Here is a 15,658-nt window from a genome sequence, read left to right as displayed (position 1 = left end):
ATGTATTATTTTAGATTGAGGGGGTTAATGCACAGGTTTGTTACATGGGTATATTGTGTCCATGATGGGGCTTTGGCTTGTAGTGGACTGATCACCATGTGAACTTTGTTGTTGTTAAGCCAACCAGGGAACTTTCCTTTTATTTTAAGTGGAAAAAGATTATTCATACCTGAAGGAGATATGTAATCACCAAGCAGAACAGCTAAACAGAACAAGCCTAAAGCTACAAGAAGAAACATCAGAGAGTGATGCAGAGATCAAAGACATGAAAGAAACCATGTTTGCATTGGAAGATGAGGTGGAACAGCACCAGGCTGTCAAGTTACATAGTAATCAACTTATCAGTGAGCTAAAAAATAAGTGGGGTCAAGCCCAGGTGAAATGTGGAATGGGAGTGAGTAGGACACTAAAGAACCCAGCAGCAGTGGGTGACTGTGGGAAGGTTTTCGACCGTGTGTTGGCTGGGGTTTATGAAGAGTCTTTCATTTGAGTGTGCTGTAGTCTCCTGGGAAGAATAGCCCCTAAGAAACAATCATTAATCTCTTAAACTAAGTTTAAAACTGGATAACAGAAGAAAAAAATAAGCAACATAAGTGACTGTGAAAAATAGCAAATGCTTTGTTGTTTGTTGTTCATTTTGTTGTTGTTCTAGAGAGAGGGTCTCAGTCTGTTGTCTAGGCTGGAGTGCAGTGGTACGACCATAGCTCACCACAGCCTCAAACTCCTGGGCTCAAGCGATCGTCCCAAATCAGCCTCCCAAAGCACTGGGATTACAGATGTGAATCACTGTACCCGGCCACAAATATTTCTTGTGTGTGCTAGATGTGCTGTGTGTGAGCCTTGCTGCTGCCACTGTCTCTATGCAGCCTGATCGGCTTGGAGGCTGCAAGTTGGGACACTTCAGCTGTGACTGTGTGAGAGTTCACAGGGACTCTTCCTAAGGACATTCTGCGGGGTAGGAATGGGTTATTCAGAAGAAATACCTTGCCAGTCACCAAGTATTGACTCTGTGTTGTCTCTTAGATCTGATAGAGATGGATGATAGGTGTCACAGTGGATGAACAATGTGTGCTCTTCGTCTAAGGAAGAAAACAATTCCTGCATGTGTGCCATTGATGATAGGATATCAAGTAAGTTACAGATGTTGGCCACTTAGTTGCTGAAGAGGCATCAGCATGTGGCTTATGAGCTCATTGTTTACTTTGACTTGGGAAAGAAATTTTTAAAAGGGATTAAACATTGCCTGCTTTGTCCAAATGAGCCTTATCAAATTGTCATATCTAATGTTCTTTGCTTTTGTGACAAAAGACTTAATGGACATGGCCGTGTGTGGTGGCTCACACCTGTAATCCTAGCACTTTGGGAGGCCGAGGTGGGTGGATCACCTGAGGTCAAGAGTTTGAGACCAACTTGGCCAACATGGTAAAACCTCGTCTCTATTAAAAATACAAAAATTAGCCAGGTGTGGTGGCGGATGCCTGTAATCCCAGCTACTTAGGAGGCTGAGGGAGGAGAATCGCATGAACCCAGGAGGCAGAGGTTACAGTGAGCTGAGATCGCGCCATTGCCCTCCAACCTGGACAACAAAGTGAAACTCTGCCTCAAAAAAAAAAAGAAAAAGATTTAATGGACAAAGCATTTAGGTCACACCAGCCATTACTAAGAATAGCTTGGTCAGTTGCCTGAGAAGTTCCCCACCCCATGCAGTTGATCCTCCTTATTCACAGATTTCACATTTTTGAAATCCACCTGCTTGCTAAAATTATTATTTTTTTTTTCAGATGGAGTTTTGCTCAGCCTCCTGAGTAGCTGGGATTGCAGGCTTGCGCCACCATGCCCGGCTAATTTTGAATTTAATTAGCAGAGACGGGGTTTCTCCATGTTGGTCAGGCTGGTCTTGAACTCCCAACCTCAGGTGATCCTCCCGCCTCAGCCTCCCAAAGTGCTGAGATTACAGGCATGGGCCACGGCACCCAGCTTCTAAAATGTATTTTAACCCCCAAATCAACACACCGAGCACTTTCACAGTCATTTTTGTCATTTTTGGACATGCACAGAGAAGTGAAAAAGTTGAGTCATCTGGTGCTTATGCTCCCCATGAGGTCAGGCGAACACTTTACCTTCTCGTACTGTACACATGTCTTTTCTGTGGTCTGTTTAGTACTGCACTTTTAGCATTTTTTTGCTTGGTTTTGGTGACTTCGCTGTTTAAAATGGCCCCAAGTGCAGTGCCGCAGTGCTGTCCACTGTCCCTAAGCACAGGGAGGCTGGGAGAGACGTGCAGAGAAAACATGTGTGTTAGGGAAGCTTCGTGAAGGCATGAGCTCCTGAGCTGTTAAACGTGAGTTATTGAATCGACGAGAGAAAGGGAGAGGAAGTTTGACAATATGTTTGTGTTTGACAATACGTTTGTAAAGCTGCCCTGACGTGCTAAAGGGACATCTGTAGAGTGTGATGCAGCCGTGGAAAAGATGGAAAAGTGGCCAAATTCATGGATTCATGAGAAGACAGCCAATTTTAAAAAGCAGTGGGCAACATTATTGTGAGACTGAAAACCAAAGACATTTACGTGCACATCGCCCAAAATCAGGAAAATATTAAATTCTTCTTGGCTAATGCTGGTCGGCTCCCAGGTTTCAAAAGGCTGTAAAGTGTGAGAAAGGTTAACCTTGGAGGCAAGGCAGATTCTGCAGATCAGGAGGCTGAGGAAGAATTTAAAAATACTTGCTCAGTATCAGGAAGAAGGAAATGGGAAGAATGGATTTCCACTGCTGATGAGACTTACTTGTTTTATGGAGAGATTGGCAGATGAACCTGTATAACACAAATGGCATTTCAGTTGATGAGAATGTTGTGACCAGAGGATCTCGGGAACCTAACCTGTATTAACCTGTATTTTTCACGATAGTTCAGTGTTCGCTGATTTGGTGTGCATGGCAACTCTGTGCATGAACCTGTGTATTCCAGTTATTGATGAGTTGGTATGAGTGAGAGTTGACAGCGCCTGCCCCATTTCTCCTTGGACATGACACGCAGTAGAACTGCGGGACCTCAGCATTCAGCGTTGGTGCCATCCAGGCTGTTCTCAGAATACAACTGAAAACCTGTACGCCATCATCGTCAGTGTATCCTTCCAAACCCAGCACCATGATTGAGAAGAAAAGTCAAAGAAGACAAGTTCTGTTCTGTTTGTTTTTGTTTTTGTGATATTTTGCTGTTGAGAATGGGGTTGTATTGTCCCTAAATCCTTAAAAGTCAGCACAGACACACCAAGAAAACCAGTGTGTAATTAATGTCCACAGCAAAATTTAGGCCCACCCCTGTGGTTATATCATCATATATCCAAGACTGACAGTAACCCAAGCCATCTTTTGAAAAGCTGTTAAACTTTTTAAAAGGATTTTGAAGTATTATTCGGATATCTTTTTGCTCAGAGACCCTGGGACACACGAATCTGGCCCTAGACCAATCACTCCTTCCCATAAGATCCTGATGGGAGAGAAATGGACTGAAAAATAAGAGGAAATTAGGGAGTGTTTTCTACTCTGCAGAATGATCCCAGATGCAGACTCACAGGCCCACTAGAACTAGAACTGCTGGGGTAGGACCTGCCAACAGGCATCTTTTTAGCCTTCTCTGGTGATTCTGATTCACATGCTTCATAGAAAACTAATGCTCTAGGTTAGAGGATGAGGACCTGTTGAGAAATTTCAGCTTGGTGACTGACACCATCACATTTAAACTCGAATGACTGATAGCCATATGGAGAGAATTGGAGGCAGGGAGAATGAGGGGCTGTAGGGAGAGGCGGGCCAGCCACCTGGGAAGATGTTAAATGCACACATCCCTGGGTTCCTTTTGCCCTTGGAGATTCTGCCTCCATGTACCTGGAGTGTGGGACTAGAACGTAAGTGCTTTTCGAAAGCTTCATCAGTGATTCAGAGGCTTAACTGTGATTGACACCCACGACTCTGGAAAGTGCTTTACAAACCACAGGAGGAATAAGCAGTCATGTGCTCTGTTATGTGAAAGCTTCTATCTCACAGTGATAAAGGATGCTTAGGACGACTGTGTGTGAGTGCAAGGGAGGCTGGGCTCGGTGTGCAAGTGTGCATGGCCATTGAGGCCTCTTCCCATAGTGCTGCTATTTGGTTGTGCATTCTGTTTGCTGAGGCTGTAACCTCAATATGCACCATGTATTTTTCAGATCATCCTGTTCCCTGTCTTGGAGGAACTTACTTCTTCCAGCCCCTCTTTGCAGGGTAAATTGAAATTGCTAAAAGTTGCATTTAGAGTAGAATGGATAGATTTGAACACCTGCTGTGGCATCTGGAGCTGCCCCTTTGCTACCTGACTTACCTTCTCTCAAGAGTCTCACAACTCTTCCAAGGCCTATCTGAATTGTCTATTTCTAGGTAATGTGATCAAGCTGGAGGAACAGAAGTCAGATTTGGGGAGGCAACTAAAGACTCTGATTGAGCAGATACAGGGGAGATGTGGTGGGAGCCTTCACCACAATCTTCCTATAAATTACCCCCTCCGAGATCTGGATCACTGTCTCTATCCTGCTTTCTCTTGGAACATTTTCATGACCTGGGCCCTGAAACTAAATTCTTGCCAGCAGGAAGTAAAATCAAAGCAGTCATTTGTTGTCAGGATGGAGAGCTCTCATAACCTGAAGGTGTAATTCCCACCAGTGCCTTTTCCTAGCAGTGAGAGGCGGTGAAAGAAGGGCCTCACTAAGCACTGCTGGCTGTTCTTTCTTGGTGACTGACACAGGGACTCTGGGGTCTCTGCCCAGGCACCAGCCCTGGCAGGCATCTGACACAGGGGTGGGCTCTGGCATTTTCAGGAGGCGGCCAAGGAATGGAGGTGATTCCAACCGGATCTGCAGACTGCGGTGGCAGTGGCCAACAATATCAAGTGAGAAGCCCACCAGGAGCTGGGCACTGTGAAGAGGAAACTGCTGGAGGAGGTGGGGGAGGGGGAGGGGGAGGGGGAGGAGGATGATGATGCCTGGCTGCAGAAGGAGCTGGGGAATGTGCAGGGCCCCAGCAGGGTGGTTCCCAGCACAGCTGCCCCTCCATGAATCTGGTGGGCACCCAGGCCATGTGCTTGCTTCTCACTTAATCACTATGCGTGGGGCTCCCTGGTGGGGATGAGATGCTTCATGCCTCTCTGTGCAAGGCTCTGCTGTTTCTTTTCTGGGATCAGTCTGCACTACCAGCACCATCACAACTCTAGGAACATTCTATCCAGTGCAGTTCTGCCATGCTTAGCAGCATAAGGGGTGTTAAGCTTCTCACTTATACATGAAGGGCAAGTTCTAGCCAAGTATCCTGCTAGGCTTAAAGAATAGAAGTCCTGTCTAGGATGCTCCTTGAGTCTTAGTATTTATTAGTGCAGGGAGTGCACACTAATAAATATGAACCCACCACCTTGCACAGGTCACTCCCATGCAGTGGGAGAAGCTGGAATCACTCCCAAAGGGAGGGGCCACCAAATAATAACACATTCCTCCTGGCCCAGGGATGTGCCTACTCATTGAGAACACCCATGGGCTACTTCAAAAGGCCTTGACGTAACCCACTTTATTTAAAAAAGAGTGGAAAACATGCATTTGGCTGATGTGTGACAATCCCCTCCGCTCTTGAGGGGGAGAAACACACAGCCTGTCAGTCCAGAGAGCTCTGCTAATAGCAACATTTAAGAGGAAGGTATTCCCAAAGTGAGCCCAATGTTAACTATTATCTGAAATTCAAATGGTTTATAGACAAAATTATAAACAGTATTTTATGCTTTAACTAATGCGATATTATATTCACCCAATCAAGAATGAGTGCCCTTTGAGATTCTTGGATACTAGGAGATGATTTTGAATTTTTAAGTATCTTTCAAATATCAGTCTTTTTAGATCAAGTTTACTGGGCTCTGAATGTTGATCAGTTGGCCCTGATTTTTACACAGTTCCAGGATCAGTGACTTCCTTCTGAGCCTTTGGGTCTGATGTTCTGTTTTCATGAATTTCATGATATTGGAAAGAGGATATTTCTCAGAATTCTGTTGTGATTTTTCTGTTAATTCTGCTTCTGAGTAGTTCATTTCTTTGTTTATGACTTTTACATAAAATGGCCTTTGGAGAAAGATGAAGATCAGACAACTCACCTTGAAAAATCAAAATCAAGATTATTATTTTATTTAGCTATTTGTTTTTAGAGATGTGGTCTTGCTATGTTGCCCAGGCTGGACTCGAACTACTGAGCCCAAGTGATCCTCCTGCCTCAGTCTCCTGAGTATCTAGGACTACAGTTGCACCAGACAAGATCATTACTTTATAGCTGGACCTTTACCTTCTGGCCACCAAAGGATGTGGATTTTAGGAAAACTAGATTTTGCAGTGTTCCCTATTGAAACAGCAGTGAGGCCATTCTGGGTGGCCTCTGGTCTGCTGTTGTTTGTTTGCCTCTGTCTTGCTTCCCTATTGTCTGTCATTGGAAGAAGATCCCAGTCAGAACTTGTGTTGCTTCACATGGATGCTATTTTAATGATAAATGGTAAAAGACAAGTCCTAAGTTTCCATGGTGGCCCCGAATAACCAGGTTCTTGTGTGAGCTGCGGCATTTCTTATGTATATTGTGAGACACAGTCCAGACCATGCAGCGTGAACCCTGATTTTCTAGGAAATCTCCGCATGCATCCTGGCAGTTTAGGACTCCCTATGCTGCATCCTGCATCTTCAATCTTAACATCACTGTTTTTTTAAACACAGAATTTTCTTTTTTGATTTTCCAGTGATTTGCAACATTACTTTCTCAATATAGCAGTTTAATCCCTTACCATAAAGTATTTCTAAATTTTAGAACTGACACCAATGAGAACATGTCATGGTACTGAATCAGGCATCATAATGATTTTGCCTGTCATTGCATTTGGCAGGAAGTCAGACAAGTGCCAGTGATGGTTTCTTGTCTGATTTTGCATTTCTCTGGCAAGATGTCCCCTCTGAAGAGTTGACTATTGGGCAGTTACTAGCTCATGGCTCACCCACTTCTGGAACCTACCCCATGAGCAAGAATTAAAACCAACTCACACCCTCCAAGCTCCAGAAGCCAGCCAGTGTTTCCATCTTGGCTGAATGACTTCTTGATTGAAACTCAATTTGACTTTGGCAGTCATCTAATGAGAACTCAAAAGTCATTCTTGGTTCAGCTACAGCCAAAGAACTTGCAGAACATTCTCTGATGAGATCTTCAAGTACAACTGCGAGAAGGTAAGAACACCCAAAAAGCACCTGGATCCTGACACGGGATTACCTGGTTCTTAAGCTCTGTTTGCATCTATGGGCACTCACAGTGATGGTTGCAGCCAGGCTGATAGGCATGAGATGAAGGGCACAGAGAGGAATGCAAATCAGCATTTATTACCGGAACTCAGTAACTCTACAGTGGGATATTGTCTAACTCATCAACGATCTTCAGCCCTGTTACACTTTCAAAAATATTTTTATTTCAGAGTTAGAATAACGGATGTTAAGGTATGTGGGGAAGGAAGGTGCTAGCCTCATCTTTGCAGCCAACTAGCGGTATCTCATTCTCAGCCTCATCTTTGCAGCCAACTAGCAATATCTCATTCCCAGCCCTGTCTCCTGCCTCTGTTAAAAGAGGTGGGAAAAGTGAGTAGTTTTCAAGGTCGTTTAAGCTCTGCTATTCTCTGGAGTGGTTGGTCAACTGACCTTTCCCTGGTGGGAGAGTCAGAAACTCCTGTGCCAGCCTTAGCATAAATGCTGTTATTTCAGGGTGACTTACCTAGTTCTTACTGTGCTTATATAATACCAGTAAGCATCCATGGAAAACATCTTTAAAAGAGATCATTAAACACACTTAACATCTGTGCCTAATTAATGCTGTTGGTATCTAAACAGAATGTCTGTGATTCGAATGTGTTTTGCCTGCACCACCAGTTCCTGGGTTGTCCCCTCTCGGAGGTGAGCAGTGTGGCAGCGCAGCATGTGCAGACTCTGCTGGAATTGGCTTAACTCCGTGTGCGCACATGAGTGTCAGCCCGAGCGTCACTGCATGTGCCTGCACTGCTGCCTTCTGTGTTGCTCTGATGGCTCTAATGGGTCACAGCCGCTTAGCACGTGTTCTCCAGCTGCCGCGCAGAGGGGAAGGGCGGAAGTTGGAGGTATAGATTCTTGGGTCCCTAAGGTCCCTTTTTCAGCTCTGTTGCCGCAGATGCTCTGGTACCGAGCCCCTGTCCCAGGTAGAGGGAGCCCTTCCCCTGAGGATTCCTGAACCGTTTCTGAACAGACCTCATCTTAGTACCCATGACGGATAGGGGCCTCTGGCATTTAATTTGGCCGTTAATGTAGAACCTGGTCCTCTCATATCCTCTTACTGTAGTCAGCATTATCTGTTGACTCACATAGTACTTCTTTTTGTAGGTTACATTTATGACATAGATACACAGTCTATAATTCTAAATAGCTGCGTCTGCTTCCCTGTTCCCTAACCTGCATCTTTACAGATTTAAACAGTGTGGACATAAGCTTCTCTTAGGCCTTCAGGATTTTTAGGTTGAAATTATGAAAGAAAAAAGTTTTTTGGCCTTGACAGTAGAGGGAAGCACAAGCCTCTCTGTAAATTCTGGAGGGGCCTGTGGTGTTCATCATGGGCATCTCTGCTTCACCACACAGTTCTTTGTTGGAGAAGTTCTGGTGGAAGGAGCCTAGTACAGGCACTTGTAGTCTGACATTTTTTTTTTTATGTCTGAAAACCTTTGGCTTCCAAAAAATTGGAACAGTAGGAATTAAAACCCATTGACCTATCCTGGACATTAGCTTGTCCATGTGGGACAGTGTAAGCTGGAAATTCTTGCGTTTGTGAACTAAGACGGTGTTGCCTTAGGTAACTCCTTTACAGCCTCTCCCTCCCCGTTTCCATGTTCACAGCTCCCTGGGCTCTGTCAGCTAGCAGAGCATTTGGTGGAAGAAAGACAGCCCAGCTTTTCCCATGATTGAGAGCCACAGCCATCTCCATATGAAAGGGGGAATGTGTAGAAGAGAAATTGCCTCTTTGTAAAGAGCCCAGTTGTCTCCTTGTGACATTCACTGTTTCTCGGAATCATTGCCATTGAGTCTCTGCTTTTTGTCCGCATTTTGGAATCAGCTCGCTGCGTGATCAAAGATGATCCTTCACTCTTTTTTGTTTTTCTCAGAAGCTTCAGCAGTCTTTTATTTGGAGAATAAAATGAAGTTGTCCTGAAAAAACAAAGTACAAGTCTCATGAAGAAGAGTTATTTGCAGCTGGAATGTTGAGAGGGCACAGTGGCAGAGCAGATCTGAGCAATGTCTTATTTTGAAGAAGTCAGAAAGTTTGGCTTCCTTCTGTGGGGTCTTGATTGTGCCTCTTCACACGGGATCTAACTTCATTACCTTATCTGAAACTAAGTGCCACTAAGCTTTGGGTTAATTTTCAGAATCTTGCTGGGCTAAACACAAGTAGATGTTTCATTGATTGTTGGAAATAGGCCCCCAAAATCTGACCATAAACTGGCCCCCAAACTGGCCATAAACAAAATGTCTGCAGCACTGTGACATGTTCATGATGGCCATGACATCCACAATGAAGGTTGTGGGTTTACTGGAATGAGGGCAAGGAACACCTGGCCCACTTCCGCCTAGGGCGGAAAACTGCCTAAAGGCGTTCTTTTTTTTTTTTTTTTTGCATTTTATATCTATTTATTCTTTTTTTTTATTATTATACTTTAAGTTCTAGGGTACATGTGCATAATGTGCAGGTTTGTTACATATGTATACTTGTGCCATGTTTGTGTGCTGCACCCATCAACTCGTCAGCACCCATCAACTTGTCATTTACATCAGGTATAACTCCCAATGCAATCCCTCCCCCCTCCCCGCTCTCCGTGATAGGCCCCAGTGTGTGATGTTCCCCTTCCCGAGTCCAAGTGATCTCATTGTTCAGTTCCCACCTATGAGTGAGAACATGCGGTGTTTGGTTTTCTGTTCTTGTGATAGTTTGCTGAGAATGATGGTTTCCAGCTGCATCCATGTCCCTACAAAGGACACAAACTCATCCTTTTTTATGGCTGCATAGTATTCCATGGTGTATATGTGCCACATTTTCTTAATCCAATCTGTCACTGATGGACATTTGGGTTGATTTCCAAGTCTTTGCTATTGTGAATAGTGCCGCAATAAACATACGTGTGCATGTGTCTTTATAGCAGCATGATTTATAATCCTTTGAGTATATACCCAGTAATGGGATGGCTGGGTCATATGGTACATCTAGTTCTAGATCCTTGAGGAATCGCCATACTGTTTTCCATAATGGTTGAACTAGTTTACAATCCCACCAACAGTGTAAAAGTATTCCTATTTCTCCACATCCTCTCCAGCACCTGTTATTTCCTGACTTTTTAATGATCGCCATTCTAACTGGTGTGAGATGGTATCTCATTGTGGTTTTGATTTGCATTTCTCTGATGGCCAGTGATGATGAGCATTTTTTCATGTGTCTGTTGGCTGTATGAATGTCTTCTTTTGAGAAATGTCTGTTCATATCCTTTGCCCACTTTTTGATGGGGTTGTTTGTTTTTTTCTTGTAAATTTGTTTGGGTTCTTTGTAGGTTCTGGATATCAGCCCTTTGTCTGATGAGTAGATTGCAAAATTTTTCTCCCATTCTGTAGGTTGCCTGTTCACTCTGATGGTAATTTCTTTTGCTGTGCAGAAGCTCTTTAGTTTAATTAGATCCCATTTGTCAATTTTGGCTTTTGCTGCCGTTGCTTTTGGTGTTTTAGACATGAAGTCCTTGCCCATGCCTATGTCCTGAATGGTATTACCTAGGTTTTCTTCTAGGGTTTTTATGGTATTAGGTCTAACATTTAAGTCTCTAATCCATCTTGAATTAATTTTCGTATAAGGAGTAAGGAAAGGATCCAGTTTCAGCTTTCTACTTATGGCTAGCCAATTTTCCCAGCACCATTTATTAAATAGGGAATCCTTTCCCCATTTCTTGTTTCTCTCAGGTTTGTCAAAGATCAGATGACTGTAGATGTGTGGTATTATTTCTGAGGACTCTGTTCTGTTCCATTGGTCTATATCTCTGTTTTGGTACCAGTACCATGCTGTTTTGGTTACTGTAGCCTTGTAGTATAGTTTGAAGTCAGGTAGCGTGATGCCTCCAGCTTTGTTCTTTTGACTTAGGATTGTCTTGGAGATGCGGGTGCTTTTTTGGTTCCATATGAACTTTAAATCAGTTTTTTCCAATTCTGTGAAGAAACTCATTGGTAGCTTGATGGGGATGGCATTGAATCTATAAATTACCTTGGGCAGTATGGCCATTTTCACGATATTGATTCTTCCTATCCATGAGCATGGTATGTTCTTCCATTTGTTTATGTCCTCTTTTATTTCACTAAGCAGTGGTTTGTAGTTCTCCTTGAAGAGGTCCTTTACATCCCTTGTAAGTTGGATTCCTAGGTATTTTATAAAGGGGATATCACCACTGACCCCACAGAAATACAAACTACCATCAGAGAATACTATAAACACCTCTACGCAAATAAACTAGAAAATCTAGAAGAAATGGATAATTTCCTGGACACTTACACTCTCCCAAGACTAAACCAGGAAGAAACTGAATCCCTGAATAGAACAATAGCGGGCTCTGAAATTGAGGCAATAATTAATAGCCTACCAACCAAAGAAAGTCCAGGACCAGATGGATTCACAGCTGAATTCTACCAGAGGTACAAGGAGGAGCTGGTACCGTTCCTTCTGAAACTATTCCAATCAATAGAAAAAGAGGGAATCCTCCCTAACTCATTTTATGAGGCCAACATCATCCTGATACCAAAGCCTGGCAGAGACACAACAAAAAAAGATAATTTTAGACCAATATCCCTGATGAACATCGATGCAAAAATCCTCAATAAAATACTGGCAAACCGAATCCAGCAGCACATCAAAAAGCTTATCCACCATGATCAAGTGGGCTTCATCCCTGGGATGCAAGGCTGGTTCAACATACGCAAATCAATAAACGTAATCCAGCATATAAACAGAACCAAAGACAAAAACCACATGATTATCTCAATAGATGCAGAAAAGGCCTTTGACAAAATTCAACAGCCCTTCATGCTAAAAACTCTCAATAAATTCGGTATTGATGGAACGTATCTCAAAATCATAAGAGCTATTTATGACAAACCCACAGCCAATATCATACTGAATGGGCAAAAACTGGAAAAATTCCCTTTGAAAACTGGCACAAGACAGGGATGCCCTCTCTCACCACTCCTATTCAACATAGTGTTGTAAGTTCTGGCTAGGGCAGTCAGGCAAGAGAAAGAAATAAAGGGTATTCAGTTAGGAAAAGAAGAAGTCAGATCGTCCCTGTTTGCAGATGACATGATTGTATATTTAGAAAACCCCATTGTCTCAGCCCAAAATCTCCTTAAGCTGATAATAAACTTCAGGAAAGTCTCAGGATACAAAATTAATGTGCAAAAATCACAAGCATTCTTATACACCAGTAACAAACAAACAGAGAGCCAAATCATGAATGAACTTCCATTCACAATTGCTTCAAAGAGAATAAAGGCGTTCTTAAACCACAGACAACAGCATGAGTGATCTGTGCCTTAAGGAGAGCACACTCCTGCTGCAGATAACTAGCCAGAGCGCATCCCTTTATTTGGGTGCATCCCTTTGTTTTCCGTAAGGAATACTTTTAGTTAATCTATAATCTATAGAAACAATGCTTATCACTGGCTTGCTGTCAATAAATATGTGAGTCTGTCTCTGTTTGAGGCTCTCAGCTCTGAAGGCTGTGAGACCCCTGATTTCCCACTCCACACCTCTGTATTTCTGTGTGTGTGTCTTTAATTCCTCTAGCGCCGCTGGATCAGGGTCTCCAGACCGAGCTCGTCTTGGCATTTGATCATAAAGGATGTTAAGCTAGGTAGGTAAGCATGGTGACAGTGGCAATAGAAATCTAGTGGAAAACGGTTGAATGACAGCTACACCAAAAGCCTCATGAATGAAACTCACCCTGGAAACTGTGTTCAACTCAGAGCGATCCACAATTTTACGTGGATTTTAAACTTCCAGAAATACATGTGTTTGTGAAGATCCAAACCCAATTCAGCAGCCTCCATCAGGCAGAAACCTCCTGCAGTTCTCAGCATGGAGTTATTACCTATTCAAAGGATAACTAATATCTATCTTATCCAAAGGATGAGACAAGGCAAGAGTTACTGTCTAATAAAAGGAAAATTAGGAACAGGAATGTTCTTTAAACTCAGGAAGATGTTTTGGGGTGTCAAACCAGACAGCCCAGAATCACTAGAATAATTGGCTTGCTGTGAGGAAGAAGAGACATTGATATCTTCTCTGTAAAAATAAATACTTGCAAGTAGGACCGCATATTCTGGGAGCTCTTTACCTTGTATTCAGAGTTATTGGGATGATTTAAAACTCATTTGCTGGAGTTTTTAAATATAAACAGTAAGAAAACTGCAACCTCAACTTAAAAGGTACCACCGTATTTGCACCCCACATTTTGTCCTGTCTTTACTCCTGGTACTGCTGAGTATTTTTATCTGTAAGCATTTATAAAATGCTAAATAATGTTATTATACAGAAGCCCTTCTGCTACTTGAGTTTTAATCACCAGCTATGTTTCTGCAGGGCCTTTATGTCATTTTGTTCTACATTTTTTCATGAATATAGTTTCAGAACTTCAAAGCCTCCTCAAATAATAGAATTTGAGGGAGAAACAAGCTGGACTTTAAGTTGTAGATAGAAGGTTGACATGGGATATGAATGATTTTATTATTAAACAAGAGGACGTGGAGCAAAAATACTAGTTTTGCATAAATTAATTTTTAAGCAAAACTGTAGAATCTCAGAAAATAGAGTATGGACTTTTTAGTCTAGATGTGTCTTTTTTTTTTTTTTTTTTTTTGAGACGGAGTCTTGCTCTCTCGCCCAGGTTGGAGTGCAGTGGCCGGATCTCAGCTCACTGCAAGCTCCGCCTCCCGGGTTTACGCCATTCTCCTGCCTCAGCCTCCCGAGTAGCTGGGACTACAGGCGCCCGCCACCTCGCCTGGCTAGTTTTTTGTATTTTTTAGTAGAGATGGGGTTTCACCGTGTTAGCCAGGATGGTCTCGATCTCCTGACCTCGTGATCCGCCCGTCTCGGCCTCCCAAAGTGCTGGGATTACAGGCTTGAGCCACCGTGCCCGGCCTAGATGTGTCTTACTGTAATTTAAAAATGAATAGATTGGTGAATTCATGTACTGGACTTATGAAGTAATATTTAGGTATGCTGGTAGCAAAATGGAGATGTGTCAAAAAAAATACTAATCTTTCTCCTCCTTCAGTACTTACCCTGCAAGGTAATCAGTGGTAACAGTGTGTATATTTTGTGTTAATCATAAAATGTATAGGCTTTGTTTATATATTTTTAAATATAAACAGGACTATATTCTACTCAGTACGCTGCACCTTCACTTTTTATTTCATGTAACATGGGCATCCTTCCAGGTCAATATATACAAAGAGAACTCATTTTAAGAGCTGCATGGCCTTCCACAGGAAGGATGTGCCCTGGAATATTCAAATATTGTCTTACTAATGCCAGCAAGGTTATGTTTTCTTCATTACGAATGATGCTATAATACCAGTCCTTATTCATATAGTCCTATATAGTTGTGATTTTATTTTTATAGGATGAATTTCTAAAACTATGACTGCTGCTCTAGAGACTATGCACATTTTTATTTTAATAGATGTCTCCAGGTTACTCACCTGACTGCTGTGACATTTCACTCTTGATGAACGTGCCCATCTCTACATAGTCTGAGCAGCCACAGAGAGTGTTGATCTTATTTTTGCCAATAGGATAAGTGAAAAATACTATCTTATTAGATTTTAATTTGTATTTCTCTGAGCATATTTTTATGTTTACTAACCAATTGCACTTTCTCTTCTAGACTTAGCACTTTTGCCTATTTTTTCACTGAGCTGATTGTTTCTTTCTCATCAGTTTATAAGTTAGTATTTTTTTAGGGATGTCGGAGTTTTTTTGTTTTGTTTTTTGTTTTGGGGTTTTTTGTTGTTGTTGTTTTGACACGGGTTCTTGCTTTGTCACCCAGGCTGGAGTGCAGTGGCACGATCACAGCTCCCTGCAGCCTTGACCTCCCAGGCTCAAATGATCCTCCCACTCAGCTTCCCAAATAGCGGGGACTACAGGCGAACACCACCATGCCTTCATAATTATTTCGAATTTTTGTACAGATGGGGTGTCACTTTATTGCCCAGGCTGGTCTTCAACTCCTGGGCTCGAGTGATCCTCCCACCTTAGTCTCCCAAATTACTGGAATTACAATTGTGAATCACCGTGCCTGCCCAAAGGTGTGTTTTTGACCCCAGTGTACTATGGGCCTTTGGCTTTAACATCTGTAGCATAGAAAAGTTTATATTTTTATGTAATGTTAACTGTTAGTGTTTTCTTTTATTGTTTCTTTCTGTTTGTTTGAAGGTTTTTCCTCTCCAATCTTGTTTGTTACAAATAAGCGATTAAGTTTCACCGTCTGTTTTATGCGCGCGTGCACACACACACACACACAC

General features: G+C 42.6%; 1 protein-coding gene across 6 annotated transcripts in view; it reads left to right on the top strand.

The window, feature by feature from the left end:
- Positions 1–15,658, top strand: part of LOC105491089 (uncharacterized) — a 133,459-nt gene that overhangs the window by 12,370 nt on the left and 105,431 nt on the right. For 5 of the 6 annotated variants that reach the window (XM_071082402.1, XM_071082397.1, XM_071082401.1 and 2 more), the window contains exon 2: positions 1,024–1,130. The exons of the other annotated variant lie outside the window; for it this stretch is intronic. In XM_071082402.1, coding sequence (XP_070938503.1) covers positions 1,058–1,130 — 73 coding nt within the window. In that variant the 5' untranslated portion in view covers positions 1,024–1,057. The remainder of the gene's footprint in view (positions 1–1,023; positions 1,131–15,658) is intronic. 6 annotated transcript variants of the gene reach the window in all.

Source organism: Macaca nemestrina, chromosome 17 (genome assembly GCF_043159975.1).
Source record: "Macaca nemestrina isolate mMacNem1 chromosome 17, mMacNem.hap1, whole genome shotgun sequence".
Classification (NCBI taxonomy): Eukaryota; Metazoa; Chordata; class Mammalia; order Primates; family Cercopithecidae; genus Macaca; species Macaca nemestrina.
Note: the sequence above shows the minus strand (reverse complement) of the source record. Positions and strands in the feature narration are given on the sequence as shown.